Source organism: Phocoena sinus, chromosome 3 (genome assembly GCF_008692025.1).
Source record: "Phocoena sinus isolate mPhoSin1 chromosome 3, mPhoSin1.pri, whole genome shotgun sequence".
NCBI lineage: Eukaryota > Metazoa > Chordata > Mammalia > Artiodactyla > Phocoenidae > Phocoena > Phocoena sinus.
The window spans coordinates 8493072-8516620 of record NC_045765.1 but is presented as its reverse complement, the minus strand read 5'-3'; the positions used below and the strand labels follow the sequence as shown (position 1 = coordinate 8516620).

Below are 23549 nucleotides of genomic sequence, written 5' to 3'. Positions count from 1 at the left end.
CTCCGTGCCCTTCGAGTCGAGCAAGGTGGGGCGGGGGCTTGCATTGAAAAGGGAGTGAAGACAGCCCCAGAATGGTTACAGGTTGGGGGCGGTTCCAGAAGGCTTTTCACCACCCATTTCCCCTTTCCTTTCCTCCCATTCATGACAGATACGGGTCCCCTAGCCAGAAAGGCCTCTCCATCCAGGTGCCCCAGCCCATGCCTCCAACCCCCATCCCTCTCCCGTTGTTCCCCGGTATCCCCCGGGGGCCGCCCACCTCGGAATTCATCCAGTCGAGCTGCCCACCACGTGAACGCTGCCTTCTACGTCACTCAACTGCTAGCTCCCTCCCCCCCGCCTTGCAGTAACCTTCGCTTCCCTTGGTTTCCACAGCGACGCCACCAAGGGGCGGGGCAGGGGGGGGGGCTCGCGGCGCCGAGGCCCCCTTTGATTGGTGGGTAGCCAAGCCCCTTCTTTCTACCGACTCCCCTCCCTCGTGCCCGCGCTCCGCCCCCTCGGTGGGTCTTGCAAGCTGATTGGCTAGCCCCGTGGCGAGAGCGGCTATTTCTCGTTCAGACCTGCCCTGCTGGGAGAGGGCGAAGTGGGCGCCCCGTGCGCTGATTGGCTGGAGGGGCGCGCGCGGCAGGGAGGAGCGGGGCGGACGCGGAGCCGCGGTTAGTCTCGCGGGGAGGTCGTGAGCGTGTGAGGTATCCCTTGCAGTGTTGCGCGCAGGTAGCTGCAGCAGCAGGAGCAGAAGCCGCCGTGTGAGGGAGCCATGAAGCACTCTGAGGTAAGAAACGAAGAAACGGGGGCCGAGCGACCGCCGCAGACCCATTTTTTTCTTCGTGAGACAACGGGAACCCCCCCTTTCTCGCCCTGTGCCGAGCCGGAAGGCGCAGGCGCAGTAGGCGCGCGTTGTGCCCCGGGGCCACTCGTAAATCGCAGTGCGCATATGCGGGGGAGGTACTTCTAATTCTGCAACCCAGGCTGTTTTGGGGTTGCCTTTTCTTGGGGTCTCTGCAGGACCTGGGAAGCTTACAGGTTCCTTGTAGCTCACCCTGCGGGATGAGTTGCAGACTTTGGCAGGCAGGGGAGGAGCGAGGGTGTGAAACCCTTGCTTCCACTCTGAGGGTGTCTTGCACAAACCTTGCACCCTGCCTTTGCTTCGGGCTTTGGAAGGGGCTTTGCAATCAGCCCAGAGAGGCTTGATCTTTGGATCCCTTCCTCGCCCGGGACGTCTCCCTGAGCGGCTTAGGCGGTGAAGGTGTAGCTCCAGTGCTGGCTCCCGCCGACGAGCAAAGCTGATCTTTGTTTTCTGTTAATATAAGAGATCATCTCAGTCAACCCCAGCGTGTCACCGAGGAGAAATCTCACACCCATAACCAGTCTTGAAGTCTAGGTCTTCTGACTCCTAACTCGGGCCTCTTTCCCTTAAAACGAAGTGTTCTGATGCACTTACCGACCTAGCTGATAATATAATGTTAATAATTTAATTAATTATTGCTGCCTTATAAGTAATATTAAATAATAAACTAATTTATTATTAAATTAATAAGGATAATTTGAAGAGTGCTTACTTTTGTGCTCGTGAGATTCTGTTACCTTGTTTTCTTATCTTCACACCCCTGTGAGGTAGGAGACTATTAATTATTCTTGTTTTTGTAGATGGAGAAACAGTCTCAGAGATGTCAGATGACTTGCTCAAAGGTTCTGAGCTAGTAAATGCAGAACAGAGAGAGAAACTCAGGACTCCAGAGTCTCAGTTGCTAACCACTATGCCATACTGGTCCCCAAATGAAAATGAGCAGGTTGAGAGGTTTCTTGGTTATTTTTTTTCCCTTCCCCAATTAAAACAATTGTGGTAAAATACACATAAAATTTACCTTAACCATTTTTTTTTTTTGGCGGTACGCGGGCCTCTCACTGCTGTGGCCTCTCCCGTTGTGGAGCACAGGCTCCGGACGCGCAGGCTCAGCGGCCATGGCTCACGGGCCCAGCCGCTCCGCGGCATGTGGGATCTTCCCGGACCGGGGCACGAACCCGTGTCTCCTGCATCGGCAGGGGGACTCTCAACCACTGCGCCACCAGGGAAGCCCCAGAACCCACTTTTTTTTTTTTTTTTTTTTTTTTATGCGTTACGCGGGCCTCTCACTGTTGTGGCCTCTCCCGTTGCGGAGGACAGGCTCCGGACGCGCAGGCTCAGCGGCCATGGCTCACGGGCCCAGCCGCTCCGCGGCATGTGGGATCCTCCCAGACCGGGGCACGAACCCGTGTCCCCTGCATCGGCAGGCGGACTCTCAACCACTGCGCCACCAGGGAAGCCCCAGAACCCACTTTTTAACTTTTGTGACAACCATTCCAAGAGGCAGGTGCTCACAGTGGGCCTGGTCTTCTGATGCCTGTCACAGCCTTCGTACTCACAAGTGCACCACTTCTGTTCTTGCCCCTCCTGGCTGTGTTCCCCACCCAGCAGCAGCCAGAGGGGTCTCTCCCGTGTAGCGGGGAGGATCATAGCGCTCCCCGCCTGAAAACACTCCCCTCAGAGTCTTCTGGTCCTCCTCTACCCCCTGCTCTGCTCACTCATTGCTGTACTGCTTTTGTCTCAAACATCTACATCCACATCCCTGCCCTGTGCATAGGCTCTTCCCTCAGCCAGAAATGATCTTCCCTCTGTTTTTTCCCATGCCTGCTCCCTTCTTGTTTTTTTGTCTTTTAAAAAAAATATATTTATCTATTTATTATTTTTGGCTGCACTGGGTCTTATTTGTGGCACGTGGGATCTTTCATTGCGGTGCGCGGGCTCTTCATTGCAGTGAGAGCGCTTCTCTCTAGTTGTGGCACATGGGCTCCAGAGTGTGCGGGCTCAGTAGTTGCGGCGTGCGGGCTTAGTTGTCCCGTGGCATGCGGGATCTTAGTTCCCTGACCAAGGATCGAACCCGCGCCCCCTGCATTGGAAGGCGGATTCTCAACCACTGGACCACAAGGGACGTCCCTGCTCCCTTCTTGTTATTGAGATACCAGCTTCAGCGTCTTTCAGAGAGGCCTTCCCTGACCATCCTGTCTGGAGTGTGACCCCTGCACTCTGTTCCTCTCCTCTGGCCCTCCTTGGGCTGTGGTTGTGTTTTCATTTGGGAACTTGATAGTCTTTCTACCCCGACAGATTCGGAGCTCCCTGAGGGCAGGGGCTCTTGGTGTCTTGTTCCTGCAGCTTCCGAATGGGTAGATGAATGCGTCTTCTCTCTGCGGTCAGGCTCACAGGGGGTAGTAGAAGGGTGAGTGGGGGCCTGCTGCAGGCACCTGGGTGAGTCCAGTGTTGCATGTGTTGGGCTCAGGTGGCCCCGTGCAACCTGTCCTTAGTGGTCCCAACCTAGGGAAGTTGGCTTTACGGGGTGGTCGTAAGCCCTGGGTCCACCCTGGCCACAAGTGTCTTGTTCCCTGTTGTCCCCCTCCTTCTGGAACCTGGGCATGCTGAGATGGGAGCTTCCAAGACTGCACGTGGGCCTGCCCGTCATTGTTGCACAGGTCGCTAGCAGGTTCTGCTGGTCTGGACACTCTTCCGTGGTGGACTCTGCTCACCTGTTTTCCGGTCCATCGTCTATTTATTAGTTCATTCCTTCCAACATATATATATATATTTTTTTTTTCCTCTATACCTGTCATACGCCAGGAATACTGGGCTGAACGAACCACAGCCTCTCCCCTCAGGGTGTCTTCATCTAAGCTGAGGCCTGAAAGAGGAGGTCTTCTGGGAAGGGATGAGAACAGCTTGTGCAGAGGCCTGGAGGCCAGACTCCGTGGTTGTCCCACGTCTAGAGATGAGGCTGGCCAGGCAAGCCTTTGTAGACACCCAGACACCTGTGGACTTTGTCCCAACGGTGATGGACGTTTCTTTTTCCTGTTGATTTTACCTAAAAGTTTAACTTTCAGAGGGCAGTTTATTGCTAAGTCCTTGGGGGGGGCCCCTCCCACTACGGTGTGTGTTATGTAAACATGAGGGAGAGTTCTCATTACGGACAAGGGCGCTGTGGGTGGTGTTTGGGGCTCACCCACCCCCCACGCCCAGTCCCGCGGTTACTTAGAGATGGGCCACGAGCGTCTCCCAGCCATCTGGGGGATAAAGGGCCTCTCAGTAGCTTGTGGGGATTGGCAGGCTGGCACAGCCCTGTCCCTGCTTGAACCAGGCTCTTATGTAAGCAGAAGTCATGGGCCATTCAGGCAGCCCGGGAGACTGCAGGGTTTGTGCCATCTCCCAGGGCCTTCTGAATTCTTTTTTTTCCTTCTTTAGAAGGACCAGGGAGCACTGGCTGGGGACAATGCCGGTTGTGTGGGAACTGGGCCTGAGGGAACGGTGCCTGTCCTCAGGGTGGGAGTGGATCTCTCAAGTTGGCGGGGAGGGCAGTTTAACCCTAGCATTTGGGGCTTTATAGAGCAGCAGGAAGCAGGCTGAACTTGAGGGGGTCCAAGAGCTGCAGCTTGCAGTCTTGTGAGGAGAAGCTGTCTCCCAGGACACCTCAAGAAGCTAACTCAGAAGGAGAAGGGTGGGTTGGGGGAGTTGCCGAATTGACGCTTCTCTGGAGGTGGGGTTGAGGGAGCATGTCTTTTTGTGCGTGAGGGTAATAGCAGAATTCTTGGGGAGATAACGTAGAGTCTGAAACAGTGTATTGTTGAATCCTCTCCACTGCAGAGAATCAAGTCTCATGGAATCTCCTGGCTGGAGGTGGGATCCACAGAGGACGGGCTGGGGTTGAGGCCGGGGAAATCCCAGTGCTGGGACAGTTTCTGGAGAGGTGGCTGTCCTCGTCCTGTCAGCGAATCCCGTCATTCAGGTCTCAGCTCGAATGTCACCTCCTCTGAAGGGCTCCCTCTGACCCACCCAGGCCACACTTGTCAGCCCTCCTGTTTCGGTTCTCTGCGTAGCACTTAGCGCCTTCTGATAGCTGTTTGTGTGAGGTTCTCCTCCGTCACCCTGACGTGGATCTAGTGATTGTGTGTTTGCCTGTTAAGAGACCTACACATACAGGCAGGGCGGGCTCGCGCAGTTAATTAGGCACATCGTCCATGCCCGCACAACAGGCACCGCAACCCAACGAGCAGGAGGGTCCCAGGAGGGTGCCTCACGCTTTTGGGGTGCCTGGCCGTTCCCTGGAGCCCATGGGTTTGGCCGTGAGCATGTGTAGCTCTGGTGCGTTAGTGTGGGCTTCTGCTCATCTTTCGGTACTTTGGAATTTGGCCATTCCCCCCCCCCCCCATTTTTGACCCAGAGTTACTTGAACTCTTGAGTTTTCATGTAAGGATGAGATGGGGATCCTGTAGGAAGCGCCGACCGCGACCGACAGGCCCCAGTACTATCTCCTGCCAGGCTCATCCAGGCGCCGTCTGAGAAGCGGGCCCGGGAACTGTGTACATTCTGAACACCACATCCTGGCTCACCTGGGGCCCCTGGATGGCACCATTTCCAGTCTCTCCAGCTGGGCCTGGAAACCTGCACCATCCGGGAGAAAGCATGGGGAAGGGTGTCTTTGTGAAGATGCCGGGACTCATTTCCCCTTACTTCACTTCCCTGTCTCTTGCCAGAGCCAGTAGAGCCGAGCGAGCTGAGACCTGTGGGGCTGGGAGAGGCTCGGAGGGCCTTGGCCTGTGGAGACAACCAAGGTGCCTCCTGCACTCCTCTCTCAACAGCTGCAGCGGAGTATTTTCTCTTAAACTACCTTACCCTTCATAGACGTGGCTAGGCCTGTTAAATATTCCAGAAACCCTGCCTTCCTCTGCCAAAATCCTCTTTCACTTGTTACTACTCTCCTCTCTTTGTCCCAAGACGTGCATGCGTTTTTTTCCCTTTGGCGTTTTCATGTTCCTTAAGTTGGGATACATCTTACGATTTGTGTCTACCTATTTATTTAAAATTTATTTATTTTCGTCTGCATTGGGTCTTCGTTGCTGCGCGCGGGCTTTCTCTAGTGGCCGTGAGCGGGGGCTACTCTTTGTTGCGGTGCGCGGGTTTCTCATTGTGGTGGCTTCTCTTGTTGCGGAACAAGGGCTCTAGGCACGTGGGCTTCAGTAGTTGCGGCACGTGGGCTCAGTAGTTGTGGCTCACGAGCTCAGACTCAGTAGTTGTGGCGCACGGGCTTAGTTTCTCCGCGGCATGTGGGATCTTCCCAGACCAGGGATTGAACCCGTGTCCCCTGCATTGGTGGGCAGATTCTTAACCACTGCACCACCAGAGAAGTCCCTCTACCTATTTATTTTATGTTGACATATGTGTCGTCCCCCCCCACCCACAAATGGCAGCTTGTTTTGAATCAGTGGCACTTTAGATCTAGGAATTAGGGTGTCTTTTTCACTGGTTGCCACCTGCATGCTCTAATCAAAGCCATCAGGGTCTCAGGCCTGCCGTCTCTGCTTCCATGTTTGTCCTCAGTAGCGAGAGGGCTCCTTCTCAAACCAGACCAGGTTGTGGCACTCCAGCAACTTCCCATCACTGGACGCTCAAACCCAAAGTACTTGTCTTGGCCTCCACTCCAGCTTCCTCCACAGCTGCGTGCCCTCAAGTACGCTGTACTCCAGTCTTTTGATGTTCCTGAGCCCTGCCAAGCTCTGTGCTGCCTCAGGCCTTTTGCACTTTCCTCGGGGAGCCTCATGCTGGCTCAAATCGCATTTCCTTAGAGAGGCCTTTCCTGACCACCTCCTGTGGCCCTCTGGGCTCCCTGCCCAGCTCTTTTCTTCCAGCAACTGGTACACCCTGACCTCATGTTACATAACAGATTCTTTGCTCATGTTCCCCTTGAGTGTGAGCAGGCCCAGTCGGCGGGGGGGGGGGCTTGACTATTGTATCCCAGCACCTGGATCACCGCCCAGCATGCTACTGTCACACCTAGGTCTTTCTGTTCATCATCGAGCCCAGCCCCTAGCACAGGCCTGGCATATCAAGGGCTCGGTTTGCTCAGCAGAGGAAGAACAGGAACTTCTCAGTCAGCAGAAAAGGCTCTTGGGGGGTTCCAGATGACCTCCACATGTGGTTGAGTCCTTTGCAGGTCTCTGTGTAGCAAGCACGTCCTAGCTCTCCTTGGGCACCGGACACTGTTTCCAGGGCTCTGTGAGTTCCCTGGCCTGGGCCTGGCGTCTCCGAGGAGCACAGGGAACAGGATTGCCCTGCAGTAGGTGGCCGCAGCCATCCTTGGGTAGAGCCCTCTGGCTCATGTACTAGAAGGTCTGATGGGCTTGCTCAGAGCTCCTCTGGGCCATGTAGAGCCTTGGAAGACAGGCGGCGCCTGGGCCTGAGACTGGACTGGGAGGTGGGGTCTGGGCCTCCCACCCTGACTGGGTAATACCTGCCACGCTGTATGCTCTTGGGGACCTGCATGGGGGTGAGCAAGTAAGTAACACCAGGCCTTGGGGACCAGGTCCTGTTGCCAGTCCCTGGGACCAGGTCCCAAGTCACTGCTTTCAGAAAAACAGTGGAGTGGTGCCTAATGGGCTTGTCAGCTGGAAGATCCTTACAGATATTTTTGATACTAGATCACTGTGAGACTTTGGGCCAGTAACTGGGAAGGAGTTCCCAAAATTGGGATTTTTTTTTTTTTGCTTTAACAAAACTCTGTCCATTCTCATCTGCTTATTTATGTGAACTGGGTTTCTTAGTGTTTACTTTAAAAAAAAGAAAATAAAGAAATGTCAGAATAAAAGCTGTAGCTCATTCTAGCAATAAGAAATATTCACCTTGGCTACATGAACTAATTGCGAAAAAGGGTGCCTCCATCCCACTGAGAGAGGCAGTGCCAATAACTTACTGTTTATGGTTAATGTTTAGTAACAGTTGTTGATGATTTATGATTTATGTTTATGATGTATGTTTGGCAGATATTGTAATGATAACTCATCCTGAAGGATGTTCTCTTTACACGTAGAGCCTTAGGTCCTGAAAATGTTTTTAAGAAATTTAATTTCAATTTGAGGAATAGGTAGGATGCTCAGTAATAACCTTCAATCACAAGCGTGTATTTGGATACAATTCCATGGGGGAGGGGAAGAGGAACAGAATTCAACTTCAAGGCAAAAAAGGAGCAAATATTAAAGAGCTTGTTTATAGCTTTTTCCTTTTAAAGGAAATGATGGTAGGTATGATATTACTCAAGTATTTAGACTCTGGTGAGATTTAACAGAGCCCCGTAAATGTTTACATAAAATTTGCAATATCTACAGTTGGCCAGAAGCGACATCTTTTGCAACTATTCAAGCTCAGGTAAAAAATATTAGGTGTCGGGCTTCCCTGGTGGTGCAGTGGTTGAGAGTCCGCCTGCCGATGCAGGGGACATGGGTTCGTGCCCCGGTCTGGGAGGATCCCACGTGCCGCAGAGTGGCTGGGCCCGCTGAGCCTGCGCGTCCGGAGCCTGTGCTCCGCAACGGGAGAGGCCACAACAGTGAGAGGCCCGCGTACCGCAAAAACAACAACAACAAAAAAACCCCACAAAATATTAGGTGTCTACTTAAAAATCTTTTTTTTGGGGGGGGGACATGCAATTTGCAAAATTATTTTAGGGATACATGACCAAAAAGCGTTCGAAGAGCGCTGAGTTTGCTCGCTTACAGGTGTTTTCACGTGATCCCAGGGAGGAGGAGTGGTGTTTTTCAGTGAGCTGGATCTCTTTGGGGATGTTCAATGGGCATTTCAGACTCAACATTGTCCAAAACTGAGGCTGGATTCCCCACCACCAACCTGTGCTGCCCCCCAACCCCTGCCGGTGAATGGCAGTTCCAGTCTTCTCATCACCAGGCCCCCGGCTGTTTGACTCAGCTCTTTCCCTCACACCTCATGTCCAGCAGTCAGCAAGTCCTGTACCTCTGCCTTCAGAATACATGTGGCATACAACCACTTCTTATCGGTACTGCTGCCATCACCCGGCCCGGGCCAGGGACTGGCAGGCTTTACCCGTGAAGGGCCACGTGATGAATATCTTAGGCTTTGCAGGCCATACAATCTCTGTGACAGCTTCTCAACTCTGCCGCTGTCACAAAAGCAGCCCTAGACAATATGTCAACCAGTGAGCGTGACCGTGTTCCAATGCAACTTTGTTTGTGGGTGCTGAAATTTGAATTCTGTATGATTCCTATGGGCCATAAAATAGGCTTCCGATTTTTTCCAACTGTTTAAAAATGTAAAAACCGTCTTAGCTTGTACAAAAACAGGTGGTGGCCCAGGTTGGGCCTGTAGGCCACAGTTTGCTGACCCCTTGGTCTAAGCCATCCTTTATCTTGATAACTTCTTTTTCTAAAATAAATAAATTTATTTATTTATGGCTGCGTTGGGTCTTCGTTGCTGCGCGCGGGCTTTTCTCTAGTTGCGGCGAGCGGGGGCTACTCTTGGTTGCAGTGCGCGGGCTTCTCATTGTGGTGGTTCTCTTGTTGCGGAGCACGGGCTCTAGGAGCGCAGACTTCAGTAGTTGTGGCGCACGGGCTTAGTTGCTCCGTGGCATGTGGGATCTTCCCGGACCAGGGCTCGAACCCGTGTTTTCTGCATTGACAGGTGGATTCTCAACCACTGTGCCACCAGGGAAGCCCCTATCTTGATAACTTATTATTGGTGTTCCTGCTTCCATCCTTATTCCCCTATAGTCCAGAGGGATCCTTTAAGAACCCAAGCCAGGTCACATCCCTCCTCTGCCCAGAACCCTCTGTGGCTCCCACCTCACTCAGAGTAGAAGCCACAGTCCTCACCTGGCCCAGGAGACCCTGTATGACCCATCACCTCCCTGCCCTCACCTCCTTCTTTCTTCCTACCCACCCTGCCCCCAGCCACAGGGGCCTTGGCTCTGTTGCTTGAGCACATGAAGCTTGCTGCACCTCAGGGCCTTTGCATAGGCCATTCCTCTGCCTACATGCTCTCAGATCTCTCAACTGCCCTTTCCTTAGCTGCCTTCAGGGCTTGGCTCAACATCCCCTCAGGGAGGCCTTTCTTTTTTTTTTTTTTTTTTTTTTTTTTGGCAGTACGCGGGCCTCTCACTGTTGTGGCCTCTCCCATTGGGGAGCACAGGCTCCGGACGTGTGGGCTCAGCGGCCATGGCTCACGGGCCCAGCCGCTCCGCGGCATGTGGGATCCTCCCAGACCGGGGCACGAACCTGCATCCCCTGCATCGGCAGGCGGACTCTCAACCACTGCGCCACCAGGGAAGCCCGAGGGAGGCCTTTCTTGACCACTTTACACGAAGCTGCCAGCTCCCTTCACCTGTCCCTCCCTGTCCCCTTTTCCTGATTTGTTTTTCCCATGTGGCACATATCACGTGTGACTATTTTATTATCTTTGTTCCCTGTGAAAATGTCAGTTCCATATGGGCAAGGATTTTTTTTCTCTCCTTCCAGGGCCGAACCCCCAGAGTCCTTCCCAGTGCCTGGCGTGTAGCAGGTATTCAGTCACTGTTTATGCAGTGAATGAGTGAGCCTCAGTGTCCTCACCTGGAAAAGGGGATTCATAGGAAAGGAGATAATCTGTGTCGAGGACTTGCTTCCCTGCCTGCACGTTGTAAGCGTGCAGGAGGTGGTAGCTGCTGCTGCGGGTAGAAGGCTGGCCACCTGGGGCCCATGCAAGCGGCACTCCCCCGGTGTGGACTGACCTGCCTGCCGCAACCTGGGCTGGGCGTGCTGGGCGCGTAGGTCGGCCTGGATGAGCGCCTTCTGCCGCTCCGGTCAGCCTGTGTCCGCAGAGCTCAGCCTCACCACCTCTTCCAGCTTTGACACTGCCTTCCTGCCCAGAGATGGAGAGAGACCAGATGTGGTCACCAACCTTGACCCGGCCAGGGGTGCAGGGGATCTGGGCCATCTTCCGGGGGTCTGGGGCTAGGGGCAGCCCTGGAGGAAGAGCGTTCATTTCTAAGGTGCAAAAGCAGGCAGGGCCCTGCCCCTGGAGCTTGTAACTCATGTGTCCTCGGGGTTCCTGAGCCTTGGCTGCCTCGTCTGTAAAGTGGGGTGACAGTGCAAACCTAGCAGGCCAGCATGAGCTGGGGGAGGCTGGCTGCTGGCACCCTGCTGGCTGGTGCTGGGGAAGGGAGCAGGGACGGGGTAGAGAGCGACCAAGGGGGTTGGCTGAGGCTCTGCTGGAAGGGTCTGGGAGGGCACGTCAGTCAGTGTCCGTCAGCTGTGGTAAGGGTTTTGGGCATCATCGAAAGGGCAGGACCCTGTTTGAGGAAGGCAGTCCGGGTTGAGTTGGCCGCCTCCATCTGTCACCTGGGAGCTTTTGAAGCTGTGGATGCCTGGCTCTCCATCAGAGATCCCAATCTCCTTGTCTGAGTTGTCCAGGCCAGGGCTCTTCCGGTGGGTTTCATAAGCAGGCAGGGTTCAGGACCACTAGGCGGGGTTCTTAGCCACATCCGCCACGGGAATCATCTCTGTCAGGTCCTCTTACAAACATTCCCATTTACCAGATGGAGAAGACACGGCTCAGGCAGGGAGGTTGGTCTGACTTTGGCCTCTGCAGCACTGCCTCTCGCTCAGTGTTGGGGGAGCCCCCCACCCCTATGGCACTGGTTTTCCAGGCTCATTGGTGGCTTTAGCCGGGGGCAGGAAACCATGCAGGAAGTGTCGAGAGAGCTGCTAATCTTGCCTGAGCCCCTCTGGGTGGTATCGGGGTGACAGGCCTTTCGCCCTTGGTATGGCCTGACTCTGCTGGGGCCAAGGGAGGCTGGGGCCCGGGGACAAGCAGGCTCAGCCTCTCAAGGGCGCTCCTTGTGGAGGTGACATGTTCTGCATTGTCCAGACCTCTGGAGACTAGGTGTGCTGGAGTTGTAATGTCAGCAAGGAAGCGGGGATGGGGGGGCTGCCTTCCAGATAATTGGGTCCAGGGTTTGTTCCTCCTTGTTTTCTGTTAGCATTTGGCCCTGTTCTCCAGAGTGGAGGAGATATTGGCTTTGTGATGCTGAGCAGTGAGAGACTTTGGGCCCAGGTAGGCGGGGTCGGTGCTGGCTCTGGTACTTCCTTGGGCCATGTGCCTTGGGCAAGGGCCCCCTGGTTTCCGAGCCCTGGTTTTCTGAGCCACCTAACTGGGGTCACAGTCCTTAGCTTACAGGCGCAGGTGAGGCTAGGTGAGTTGTGCAGGTAAAGGTCTTAGCACAGTTCTTGGCCCAAAGTAAGCATCTGATAGACGATACTAGTGACGGCACTTCCAATGGAATAGGCCCTTGCAGCACAGCTCTGTCCAGGACAGCGCCCCCTGGAGGCCCCAGAGGCCGGTAACTGCCCAGGGAGGTGTGTGGGCTGTGGGCACCAGCAAACAGCTGGTCAAAGAGCATGGCCCTCTCAGGCCCAAGACCCAGAGTCCTGCTTGTGTTGGCCCAGCCTCTCCTTCATCTTGGGCCTCCTGTGGTCATAGCAACCAGCCAGGGCACCCGAGCACCCGAAGAATGTCTTTCAAGGCTGGATGCTTGGGGCTCTGCCACCTTCTCCTGGCCCCGGATCCCAGAGCCTAGGGACATTGGCATTCAGACCCTGCCACTTCTCCTCTGGCTACCAGGGGTGGGAGGCAGGAGCCGGCTGGTTGAGGACCTGGGAGTGGGTGGTCAGTCTCTCTCTTGCCCCTTCTCCCCTGGGCAACATTCCCCCACCCCCCAACCACTGTGGCACCTCAGGGAGGCTGTGCAATCCCCCCAGGAGAAATGGGGTCATGCGTGAGGCCACTGGGGAAGGAGGTATTTCTGGCCGAGCAGGTGTGGCCTGTGCTGGCGTCCTGGCAGGTCTTCTCAGCTGCCCTGGCATGAGCAGTGTGACTTCGATATTTCTGGAAAGTGGAAGGGAGAGGGAGCTGAAAGTGCTGAGCCGCTGAGTGTAGGTGAACATGCTCAAGCCTCTGCATATGTGAAGCGGCTGAGCCAGTCTGGCATGTGCCGCTCAAGGCCAGGCCTCCGTCCTCTGGGTGCGGCAGCACTCGTGCCCCGTGTGGGCGCTCTGGGGGCCGAGAGTGCCCGGGTCGGCCGGCTGACGGACCCGTTGGGCCCTCTGCATCTTTGCCTGGAGTTCTAGGTTGCACTGAGCAGGGCTTGTACCCTCAGCTAGGCCTCTTGTGCCCCCGCCTCGGGAGATGTCACCCACCGGAGCCCACACTCCCCTGCAGGCACTCATTGGGTTTTGCCAGGCTGCCCAGCACAAGGCATCCCGGTTGAAGAGCCCTTTTCTGGCAGGCAGACCCCGTGGGGTCCCAGCGAGCCTGCTCTAGGCAGGGTGTGCTGTACTGCACCCTCACTGCATGGGGGCCTCTGCGGGGCGCGCTGGCTGGGGGTGCAGCCCCAGAGGCCAGTGTGTGGTGGGGGTCTGGGCTCAGTTTACTGCTACGTGAGCTGCGTGCACTCCTCACCCCTTGGAACTCAGCTTCCCCATCTGTGAAATGGAGTTAATGGCTCCAGCTCCCTCGGCTGCCTTGGGGATTGAAAGGAGAGGGTGAGGAGAGGCATTTGGGAAGCAGCTGCGGTTCTAACCCATACCCATTGGGCAGGTTCCATCTTAGGACGCACGGAAGCGGGAGGTGGTGAGGGTGACCAGGAGTCCAAGCTGACTCTCAGGCCTGTGCCCGCCCCTGTCCCAGGCCCGGGGATGTGGACTCTGCCATGAGGCCACTGCGTCTTGTTTACAGGTGGGAGGGGCCTGAGGAACACTGGGCTTGGCTGTGTTTATGAAAATGGGGAAACTGAAGCTTGAGAGGGGCCCAGGCTCCTGGCTTGGGAGGCTTTCTGGGCACTGGTGCCTGGGCCCCGGGTGCCCTGCCTGTGCAGCAGCTCCCACAGGGTAGAGCAGCAGTTGGAAACTTCCAGCCTGGGCTCAGGCGGTGCCTACCCTTCCTGCCGCCCTCCTACTTGGTGCTTCTCCCTTCTGAGGCTCAGGTCAGAACCTCAGACCCACCCCTGCCCCATCCCCCCATCCAAACCATCAGCACATCTGGTCACTTCCATCTTCATAGTCTGTCCACTTCTCACCCACTCCACGGCCATCTCCCTACTCCTGCCCTCATCATTGCTTCTGCCCTGGTCTCCCATTTCCCACTGGGCTGCCTAGGAACAGCTGAGTCAGGTCACATCCTTCCTCTGCTCAAGAACCTTCCATGGCTCCCACCTCAATCAGCGTAAAAGCCAGAGTCCTCCCTGTGGCCCACAATCCCCTGCAAGATCTGCCCCATCACTTCCCTGTTTGTGTCTTCCCGCTCTCCCCCTCCACACTCTGCTCCTGCCACAGTGGTCTGCTGCTTAAACATGCCAGGTACAGTCCAGTCTCAGGGCCTTTGCAGTGGCTGTTCCCTCTGCCTGGAACGCATTTCCCCTGGATGTATGCATGACTTGTTCCCTCAGTTCCACTGGCCTTTTTAGATGCCCCTTCCTCAGGGAGGCCTTCCTTGACCGCTCTGTCTAAAACGGCCATACTCCCCCACCCCACCCCTGCCACCTTTCTCTTTTTGTCTCCACAGCTCTTGGTGCAAAACATGCCACTATTTATTGTGTGTCCCTACCCACCCCCAGCCCACGCCTGGAATGCAGCTTCTGTGAAGGCAGGGGTTTGTTCGCTGCAGTGCCCAGGGGAAGAGGGGAGGCAGGAAAGGATGAATGCATGAAGGAAGGAGCGTGAGGCAGTGGCTCCCCGAGGCCTCTTGGCTGGTGAGTGGCAGAGCCAGAGTTAGTGTTCACTCTCTTGATCCCGTCCTGCACCCGATGTGCCCGGTTCATTCACCTGGAGCTCCAGCTGCTGTGCACACCCTTCCAGCTGGTGGGAGCAGAGGCCGCGGCCACAAGGGGGCAGTGGAGAGCGGGGCAGTCTCGGCGGCTGCCGCCTCGGCTGTGGCGGTGATGAACTACAGTAGGGACGCTCGCCACAGCCCAGCCTCTGCCATCCGCACGTGTCTTGCTATTGTTAGGGTTCAGGCTCACTGCCATCAGCTCCTTGCATCACCTCTCTGACCTTGGTGTGGTTGGGCCCCTTCGTGATCGTGGTGAGGACTTGGGGGGAGGAGGGGCCTGGCTCCCTGTGCGTCTGCCACTTCTATTTTGCTAGTGTCGGTCTGATAACATTTATTCTTCATAAGAATTATCCTAGACTGGACATGTTTGTGTACTTTCTCAGGGAGGCCTTCCCTGACCACTCTGTCTAAAATGGCCATCCTCGCAACCCCTGACCCCCCCGCCCCCCGTTCTCTGTTTTTCCCCACAATTCTCGGTGCAGAACGTGCCGCTGTTCTCCGTTCCGGCACCCCTGTGCACTAGCACCCCCCGCCCCGGACCTCACACAGACCAGAATGGTGGTGGTTATTATGTGTAAATCTTACAGTGACCCTGTGAGATAGCAGGTGGGGGAAGCCCACTTTGTAGATAAGGAAATGGAGGCTCAGAGAGGTTGGGTTACTCATCCAGGGCCACACAGCCAGGAAATAGGTGAGTCTTTTTGACCTCAGAGCCTCCTTGTGAGGGGCCGCTGTGCCTGTGTTGCTGCCGCCTCCAAGGGCCCAGGGTGCGTGGAGCCTGTCAGTGTGGAGCCCCTTCTGTGTTGGGGATGCTGGTGAAGAGAGACAGGGTTACCTAGAAGCCAGAGCTGGCCTACCAGAGACCCCTTCCGTTGGTGAGCAGTGCCCCGCTCCTTGGAGGAGGGTCTGGCGGCCAGAATGCTGGGCTGCACAGGGTCACCGGAGCTGGGTGGGTGTGTCTGCAGGCCTCACAGAGGCTTCCCTGGAGCGAGGCCACCAGCCCAGGCTAGGGAAAGCCCCCCTGCAGCAGCTCCTGCACTGGGGCGCCCACCTCTGCTCTGGGGTCTGGTGTGGTGGGCAGGCCCCCATCCCCCCAAGTGTGGTGAAGGAGGAGTGAGGGAAAGGCCTTGGCTCAGAGGGTGGTGGGGAGGGGGCTTTGAGGCAAGGTGCCTCCCGCAGGTGCTTATGGAGAACAGCTCCTCGCCAGGCTCAGTCTTGGGTGCTGGGAAGAGACTGAGGACGGGACAGTCCCTGCCCTCTGGAGCTGACCATCCAGTGGGAGGCAGACGGTAAATGTCTGGGTTGCTATTTTAAGTTGACAGTCAGGAAGGGCCTCACTGACGAGGTTAGGGAGGAGCCCTGCGGGGTCTGGGGGAGAGCGATTCAGGCAGTGAGAACAGCATGTGCAAAGGCCCTTAGCCTCTCCTACTCTTTTTTTTTTTTTTTTTTTTTGCGGTAGGCGGGCCTCTCACTGTTGTGGCCTCTCCCGGAGCACAGCCTCCGGACATGCGGGCTCAGCGGCCATGGCTCACGGGCCCAGCCGCTCCGCGGCATGTGGGATCTTCCTGGACCGGGGCATGAACCCGTGTCCCCTGCATCGGCAGGCGGACCCTCAACCACTACGCCACCAGGGAAGCCCTCTCCTACTCTTGGTTTTCTCATCTGCCATGTGGGGACCATCCCAGGAGCCTTGTCTACCTGAGGCTCTGGGCACCCATGCTAGCTTGAAACAGGTGAAACAGGTGCTCAGAAAGAGGGCACCCCTCTTTCTACTATGGCTACCTTGATCAGCACCATATTTATTTCCATGAAGGCAGTGAAGCGTGTGGGCCCTGCTGCCCGGCAGTGGCTCTGGGTACTCCCCTCTGGGTGGGGCAGGGCTGCAGCCTGCAGGGTGGGCTGTGCCCTGCCCCTTGTCCAGCCCTGACCTCGTGGTGCCATGAGTTGCCCTTGGCTGGGCCCTGGAATCTGGGGCCTCTGGGTGAGAATTCCTCCCAGGCTGGGGAACTGTCATCGTAGAGCCAGCCTCCTGTGCCCCAGGCCAGGGCTCCTGCCTGTCCTTGCCCTCTGTCTGGCCACTGTGCCTGAGGCTTTGGGGCCACACTGTGGCCAGTGCCCGGACTTCAAGTCAGTGACACCCTCACGGGCTTTGCTTCATTCATCCTTCGAACATATCACCGCCCCCTTGTCCCCCCAGCCCCTTCCCTCCATGGGGACAGGAAGAGCTGCCCCCGGCTCCTTCAGAAAGTCCCACCACTCACTCCTCCCCTGTCCCTTGCCTGCCTTCTCTCTGGGGTAGGGCCTGAGCCTGCTGCCTCCCCTTCTGTGCTCAGGACCCCTGCCTGGGGCTCTGCCCCTCACCCCAGTCCTGGGCCTATCCTGGGCCCCCACCCCAGGCTGGCCTCAGGCCTGGGCAGGCTCAGGGGTGTGTGAGTGTGTGTGCCAAGCGTAGGGACGGGAGTGTGCTGGGGCGCAGAGCAGGGGGTGGGGAGGAGGGGGCAAGCTCAGGGACTGAAGATTGGGAAGTGCGTGACGGGCTCCCCCATATTTAGGCCCTCATCGGGTGGGGTGGAGGTGTGGGTAGCCTCTGCTGCTCCCTGCCCCTCGACCTTTTCTCTTTATGGGTAATTGGGACCGGTTTGCTAGCCCCACCCTTTAAAAAAAAAAAGATTTATCGAGGTAAAATTCACATGACGTACAATTAGCCATTTAAAAGTGAATTTAATTCACAGTTTTGTGCAACCACCGTCTCTGTCTAGTTCCACAACGTTTTCATCACCCCAAAAGGAGACCCGGTCCCCATTAGTTGACACTCCCATTTCCCCTCACCCCATCCTTGGCAGCCACCAGTCTGCTTTCTGTCTCCTTCCATTTACCTATTTGGGGCATTTCACATAAACATGTGACCCCTTTGTACCTGGCTTCTCTCACCTAAATATATATATATATGTATAGTTTTTATTTATTTTTTATTTTTTTTTCTTCTCACTTGGCTTTTAAAATTTAAAACGTTTACTTTTCTGAAATAATTAGAGAGGCACAGGCAGTTGTACGATGGTAGAGAGGCCCTGTGGCTCCCCCCCGCACCGCATCCCCACCCCCCTGCCCTGCCCAGGGCCTTTCAGACCTCTCCTGCGGTGGAGATTTGGGGACAGGAACTGGGAAATGAGGACCAAACCTGTCACAGTGGCCTTGAGCTGGGGCAGCCCACTCCCCAGTGGCCCCGGGCCGGGCTTACCTCTGTGAGGGCGCCACTGCTCCTCTGCAGCCTCGGGCTGGCCTGGGTGTGTTGGTGGCGGTGGCAGCCGTAGCAGCTGCAGCGGCGGCCGCTGGGAGGGTGGCCCCTGTCCCGGCCGTCCCCTCCCGCTGCCCAGCTTCCTTTCCCAGCAGCCAGTCGGGGCCCCGACGTCCCATACTCTCCTCCTGGGTCCTGGTCTGGTGCCCAGGTTGGGGGGAGAGGGTAGGGTTTCAGCCCCTCCCCCTGCAGCTGGCCGGCAGGGAGAGGGGCTGGTTGTATTTTAAGCTGAGTGGTTCAGCAGGAACTCCGAGGCCTGCTCTCCCAATAGACGTGGTGCAGCCTTCCTGCGGACCACACGAGCTCCGAAGGCATGTGGGCACTGCCCGCCTGGGACCCAGGAACTATTAATATACCTGCCGCCACAGGGCAGCAGGCCCTTTGCCTGCTCGGGGCGGTGCTGTCCTCGCCTTTTGGGGCACATTGTGCCTGTACCCCTTCCCTCTTGCGAGTCCCCTTGGTGGGGCCAGACACTCGGGGTAATGTGAGCAGCGCCCTCTTTCTGGCCCTTCTGTCTGGCCTTGTTATCCCCATGACTCAGAGGGGTTCAGTAACCTGCCCCCCAAGGCCACGTGGCCATGCAGAGCCCCCAGTTGACAGCAGGCGCACTCTCTAGCGTGGTAACAGTAGCATCGGCCAGGACTTCTTGGGCTCTGGGCTCTCTCCTGCCCTCCGTCCATGACGTGGGGTGGGTAGAGCATAGGTGGGCAAACGGGCCAGTGTGCTGCAGCGACCCCCTGGCCAGTAGGGGAGCCGGGATCTGAACCCAGGCCCATCCCCTTCCCTTCATCACAGGCGCCCAGGGTCCCCTCAAGCCTGTCCTCACAGCCTGAGGTTTGGGGGCACTTCCCATCTGTCAGGTACCACGCCAGCCCCTCGAGGTACACACTTTCCCCTCGAGGTACACACTTTCCTACCTGCCTCCGGCCTGAGGCTCAGAGAGAAGTGACAGCCCCAGAGTCACCCAGTGACAGCGTGGCAGGGCCGGATTCAGTCCTGTGTGCTGCCCACCATGCCCCCTGCCTCTCCCACTGGTGGTGGAGTGTGTGTGAGGGGAGCCCTTTCCTCCTGGGGGGCGTGGCCCTAGGTGGGTGGGCGTGCCCTCAGAGAGCCCTGTCTTGGGCCCTGCCCTGGGGTTCTAAGATCTGCTCCTTTTCTCCATGCTGTCTCTGACTGAGGGAGTGCCAGGCGGGAAGGGACCTCCGCACCTGCTGCCCAGTGGCCGACTTGGGGTCAGACCCAGCCCTGCCTGCCACGTCCCCATGTCTAATAAGATCTGCATCAAGCCCTCCACTGGGGCCCTCAGGCCTACGTGGTGGGCTCGGGCCCTACTGGGCCTCACTCCAGCTCCACCAGCAGTTCACACCATTCTCAGCTGGCCCAGGTGCCTTCTCTGACCCGCTTAGGATGGGTGGGTCACGTTCCCCTGGGGGCTTCCTCCCTCCCAGCACTGCCCCTTTGCACCACTGGTCCCACCACTGCCTGGAGCTCGGAGAGTGGAGTGGGGTGGGGGGGTGCCCAGGCTGTCTGCCCTGGGCTTTGGGGGGCTCAGGGCCTGGACGAGGGTGCTATGTTGGGCTGACATGGTGGGAAGACTGCCCTGGAGGTGGCCTTGAGCAAGGCCTGGGTGGACCTAGTGAGAATTGGGTGGAGAGGGAGGCCGGGGAGGTGCGAGCCAAGGTCTTGGCCTAGGCTGGGGGCGCTTGCTGGAAACTTCCTGGTTTCCTGACCCGTTCCACACTTAGAGAAAGGCTCTCTGCACCAATAACGCCGGAATCTGTCACCTCCCTGGGAACACAAACGCACAAGGAAAATAATCCAGAGTGTCTCTTACAGCTCAGAAGGGGAAATGGATGATCTATCTCGCGGATTCTCAAAATAGCTGGGATTTCTCCAAGCCCAGTGAACTCTGTGGGCCTGAGCTGGGGCCTGGGCAGCCCGTTGGCCTCTCACCCTGCTCCTGGTGACAGGCCCTTGCTCTGCACTGGGCAGGGAGGCCAGGAGGCGCCTCCATGCCTCTTCTGGGGATCACCCTTCCCCCCGTGCTGTTGGGGGTCCGTGTCCCCTCGAAAGCCTTACAGTCAGGGCAACTCAGCCCTTGGAGGGCTGCCCCCAGGTCCCCCCTCCCAGGAGGTCTGTGGCGTGGCTCCTGGGGGGCTCAGTGTGGGGCAGTTTTATATTTAGTTGGGCCGTGGCTGTTGGGCCACTCGGGTTACATCTGCACAGAAGCTGGCGGAGCCAAGGCCGGCACGGGCTGCCTTCCAGCACCGCGGCAGAATTTGATCTCGCTGGCCCGGCCCAGAGCACTTCGCGTGGGGAGGTCTGTGGTGGGGGCTGACGGCCGGCAGCTGGGGCCTCTGGCTGCAGCGGGCAGAGCGGGGCAGGCATGGACCTGAGCGTGAGCGTGGTGGCCCGGGAGACCAGCCAGGGCCTTGGCCCCGTCTTTGGCCTCAATGGCCTCCCCCGGCCCATGCCCCCCAAGACGATCAAGAAACCTAAAAAGGCCGTTCTCTTCTTTGAGGTGGAGATTCTGGACGCAAAGACCCGGGAGAAGCTGTGCTTCCTGGACAAGGTAGGACCGTGGTACAGACTGTGCTGGCCCGAGGGTGCTGGGCCTGCGACCAGGGAGATGGGAGTGCCCCTCCACCTGGGTCCTGACACCCAGCCCCTGCCCCTCAGGGTGTGCAGGAGGGGTACTGTCCCTGGGCCTGCCCCAGCCAGCTTGCTCCTCAGGGTAGAGCACCCTGGCCCCTGGGTGTGGCCGGGAGCTGGCCTCCCAGTGTGAGAGGAGGTGAAGCAGCCTCGGTGGACCCTGCATGGCTCTGGGGCCCGGGAAGGAGGTGGAGTCTTGAGACCGGCCCCACTCCGAGGCCAGGCCAGGGGAAGGGGTTTGTCCCATCCCAGGGAGGTCTGGAGCAGGTTGAGGGCCTTTACTCTGGGGGGAGTTGCGGCTGGGGGTGGAGAGGAGAGGTGAAGTGGGCCTGGCTTCCCATGCTCACACCATCTCCCAGCCAGTCCAGGGGTGACCTGGCTGCCTGGTTAAAATGGCCCTCAGGCCCATGGCTGCCTTGTCGGCTCCCCCCTCCCATAGCAGTTGCCTAGGACCCCAGTCCATCCCACCTCACCAAGAGGGATTCTGGGTCCCGGGCTCCCCGCCCACGGCTTACTGGTGCCTGGCCTGTGTTTCCCCCAGGTGGAGCCCCAAGCCACCATTGCTGAGATCAAGAACCTTTTCACCAAGAGCCGTAAGTCCAGGGCCCAGCCACGCTGCCCCCGCGACCCCTCTGGGCAGGGGCCTCTAGGTAGGACCCTGTCCTACGTGCCTCTCCCTCAAAGGCCTGCAGAGATAACCCCAGTGTGGCCCAGGCTTCTCTGGGCTTGCCTGGGGCGCCCGCCCCCGTGTGGCCATCAACAGGAACGCCCTTGCTGGGCTTTGGGAAGGACAACATCCCGCTTTGCCTGCTCTTCCGGTCTGTGTCCTGGAGCCACACAAACTTCAGAGATCTTGCCCGGGGGCCGGAGGAGCTGTAGGGACCCTGGGCCCCACCAGGCTGTGTGCTGTGACACCCTACTCTCCCTACAGATCCACAGTGGTACCCCGCCCGCCAGTCCCTCCGCCTGGACCCCAGTGAGTACAGCTGTCTGCTTGGCTGTCCCCGGGCTCCTGGGTGGCCCTGGGCGAAGGCCCAGGCAGGCCCTGAGCCCTGGCCCGACTCTCCGCAGAGGGCAAGTCCCTGAAGGATGAGGATGTTCTGCAGAAGCTGCCCGTGGGCACCACGGCCACACTCTACTTCCGGGACCTGGGGGCCCAGATCAGCTGGGTAACGGTGCGTGCAGACCCCTCTCCCAGCAGCCTCGTCTCCCATCTGCCGCGTTGGGGTGACTCACCTCTCCCCTCCCCAGGTCTTCCTGACAGAGTACGCCGGGCCCCTTTTCATCTATCTGCTCTTCTACTTTCGGGTGCCCTTCATCTATGGCCACAAATACGACTTCACGTCCAGTCGGCACACGGTGGTACAGTGAGTGGGGCCGGGTGGGAGGAGGTGGCGGGGGGAGGGGAAGGCCTGCGGACCTGCCCCCGCTGAGCTGGCTCCCCCGCCCCCAGCCTTGCCTGCATCTGCCACTCATTCCACTACGTCAAGCGCCTGCTGGAGACGCTCTTCGTGCACCGCTTCTCCCACGGCACCATGCCGTTGCGTAACATCTTCAAGGTGAGCCCCCAGCTGCCTGTCCGGGTCCTTCAGCCCCGGCCCTACCCTCCCTGGTCCCCCTCACCTGGGTCCTGCCCTCCACTGGGCCAGGCTCCACCCCGGCCCTGCTCCCTTTCAGAACTGCACCTACTACTGGGGCTTCGCCGCGTGGATGGCCTATTACATCAACCACCCTCTCTACACACCGCCAAGTAAGTGGCCTCGGACCCTGCTCCCCCTGTGAACACCCCTTCCCCCAGGCTCTCCCCTCACGGGCTTCCCCTCTCTGCCTCCTCTTCAGCCTACGGAGCTCAGCAGGTTAAACTGGCGCTCGCCATCTTTGTGGTAAGCAGGCTGGGACGGATGACAGGGTGCGGGGAGTTTGGGGGGCGCCTCCGAGCTGACCCTGCTTCTCTAACAGATCTGCCAGCTCGGCAACTTCTCCATCCACATGGCCCTGCGGGACCTGCGGCCAGCTGGTGAGTGGCCTGCTCCGGGCAGGGGGGATGGCCATCCCCCCTGGGCACACTGAGCCAGCAGGTCTCACTCCTGTCCTGTCCTCCCAGGGTCTAAGACCAGGAAGATCCCATACCCCACCAAGAACCCCTTCACATGGCTCTTCCTGCTGGTGTCTTGTCCCAATTACACCTACGAGGTGAGGGTCTGCCCTCCTCTCCTCTCCCTCCTGGGGCTTGGGGTCCCACGTGGAGGGCTAGCTTCTGGGAGGGGGCGGTGCCTGGCTCCGTAGCTGCTTCTGCAGTTTGAACTCGGAACATTTGGAAACGGAGAGACTGGCCTCTGTGGGGCCTGGGAGGTGTCCAGCTGGGCTTGTGGCTGTTGGGGGCTGAGGGGCAGCTTCACCGTGTAGTGCCCCCTTACTCCAGGCCCCTCTAGCACTGGCGTGTGGTTCCCATCCCCTTACCAGAACAGCTGGGGCTGCCCAGCCCTGCCCGCCCTCACCCTGCCTGCTCTGCCCACAGGTGGGGTCCTGGATTGGCTTTGCCATCATGACACAGTGCCTCCCAGGTGAGCCCGCTGCCCCTTCCCCAGGGCGCCCCCCCCCCCCCCGTCCCTGCTGTGTGCAGCCCTCCCTCCCTGACTCCCCTGCTCCACCCCACAGTGGCCCTCTTCTCCGTGGTTGGCTTCACCCAGATGACCATCTGGGCCAAGGGCAAGCACCGCAGCTACCTGAAGGAGTTCCGAGACTACCCGCCCCTGCGCATGCCCATCATCCCCTTCCTGCTCTGAATGGCATCCCCTCACCCAGGCTCAGCCAAGCCAGGCTCGTGTCCCCCCGCCCCAGTGTCATTCTGGGCGAGGAGTGGGAACCACTGCTCTCCAGCGTCTGGAATAAAACCTGCCTGCCCAGCTGGACTCAGACTCA

The 23549-nt window shown here is 58.1% G+C and overlaps 1 protein-coding gene across 1 annotated transcript; it reads left to right on the top strand.

The window, feature by feature from the left end:
- Positions 1-615: 615 nt before the first annotated feature.
- Positions 616-23539, top strand: TECR (trans-2,3-enoyl-CoA reductase). The gene is made up of 13 exons (XM_032628140.1): positions 616-769; positions 20497-20547; positions 21169-21220; positions 21559-21603; positions 21699-21802; positions 21879-21994; positions 22081-22186; positions 22305-22377; positions 22467-22510; positions 22587-22644; positions 22732-22820; positions 23146-23191; positions 23286-23539. Exons 1-13 carry the CDS (start codon positions 755-757, stop codon positions 23411-23413), a joined length of 927 nt encoding a protein of 308 aa, XP_032484031.1. The 5' UTR covers positions 616-754; the 3' UTR covers positions 23414-23539.
- The last annotated feature ends 10 nt before the right edge of the window (positions 23540-23549 follow it).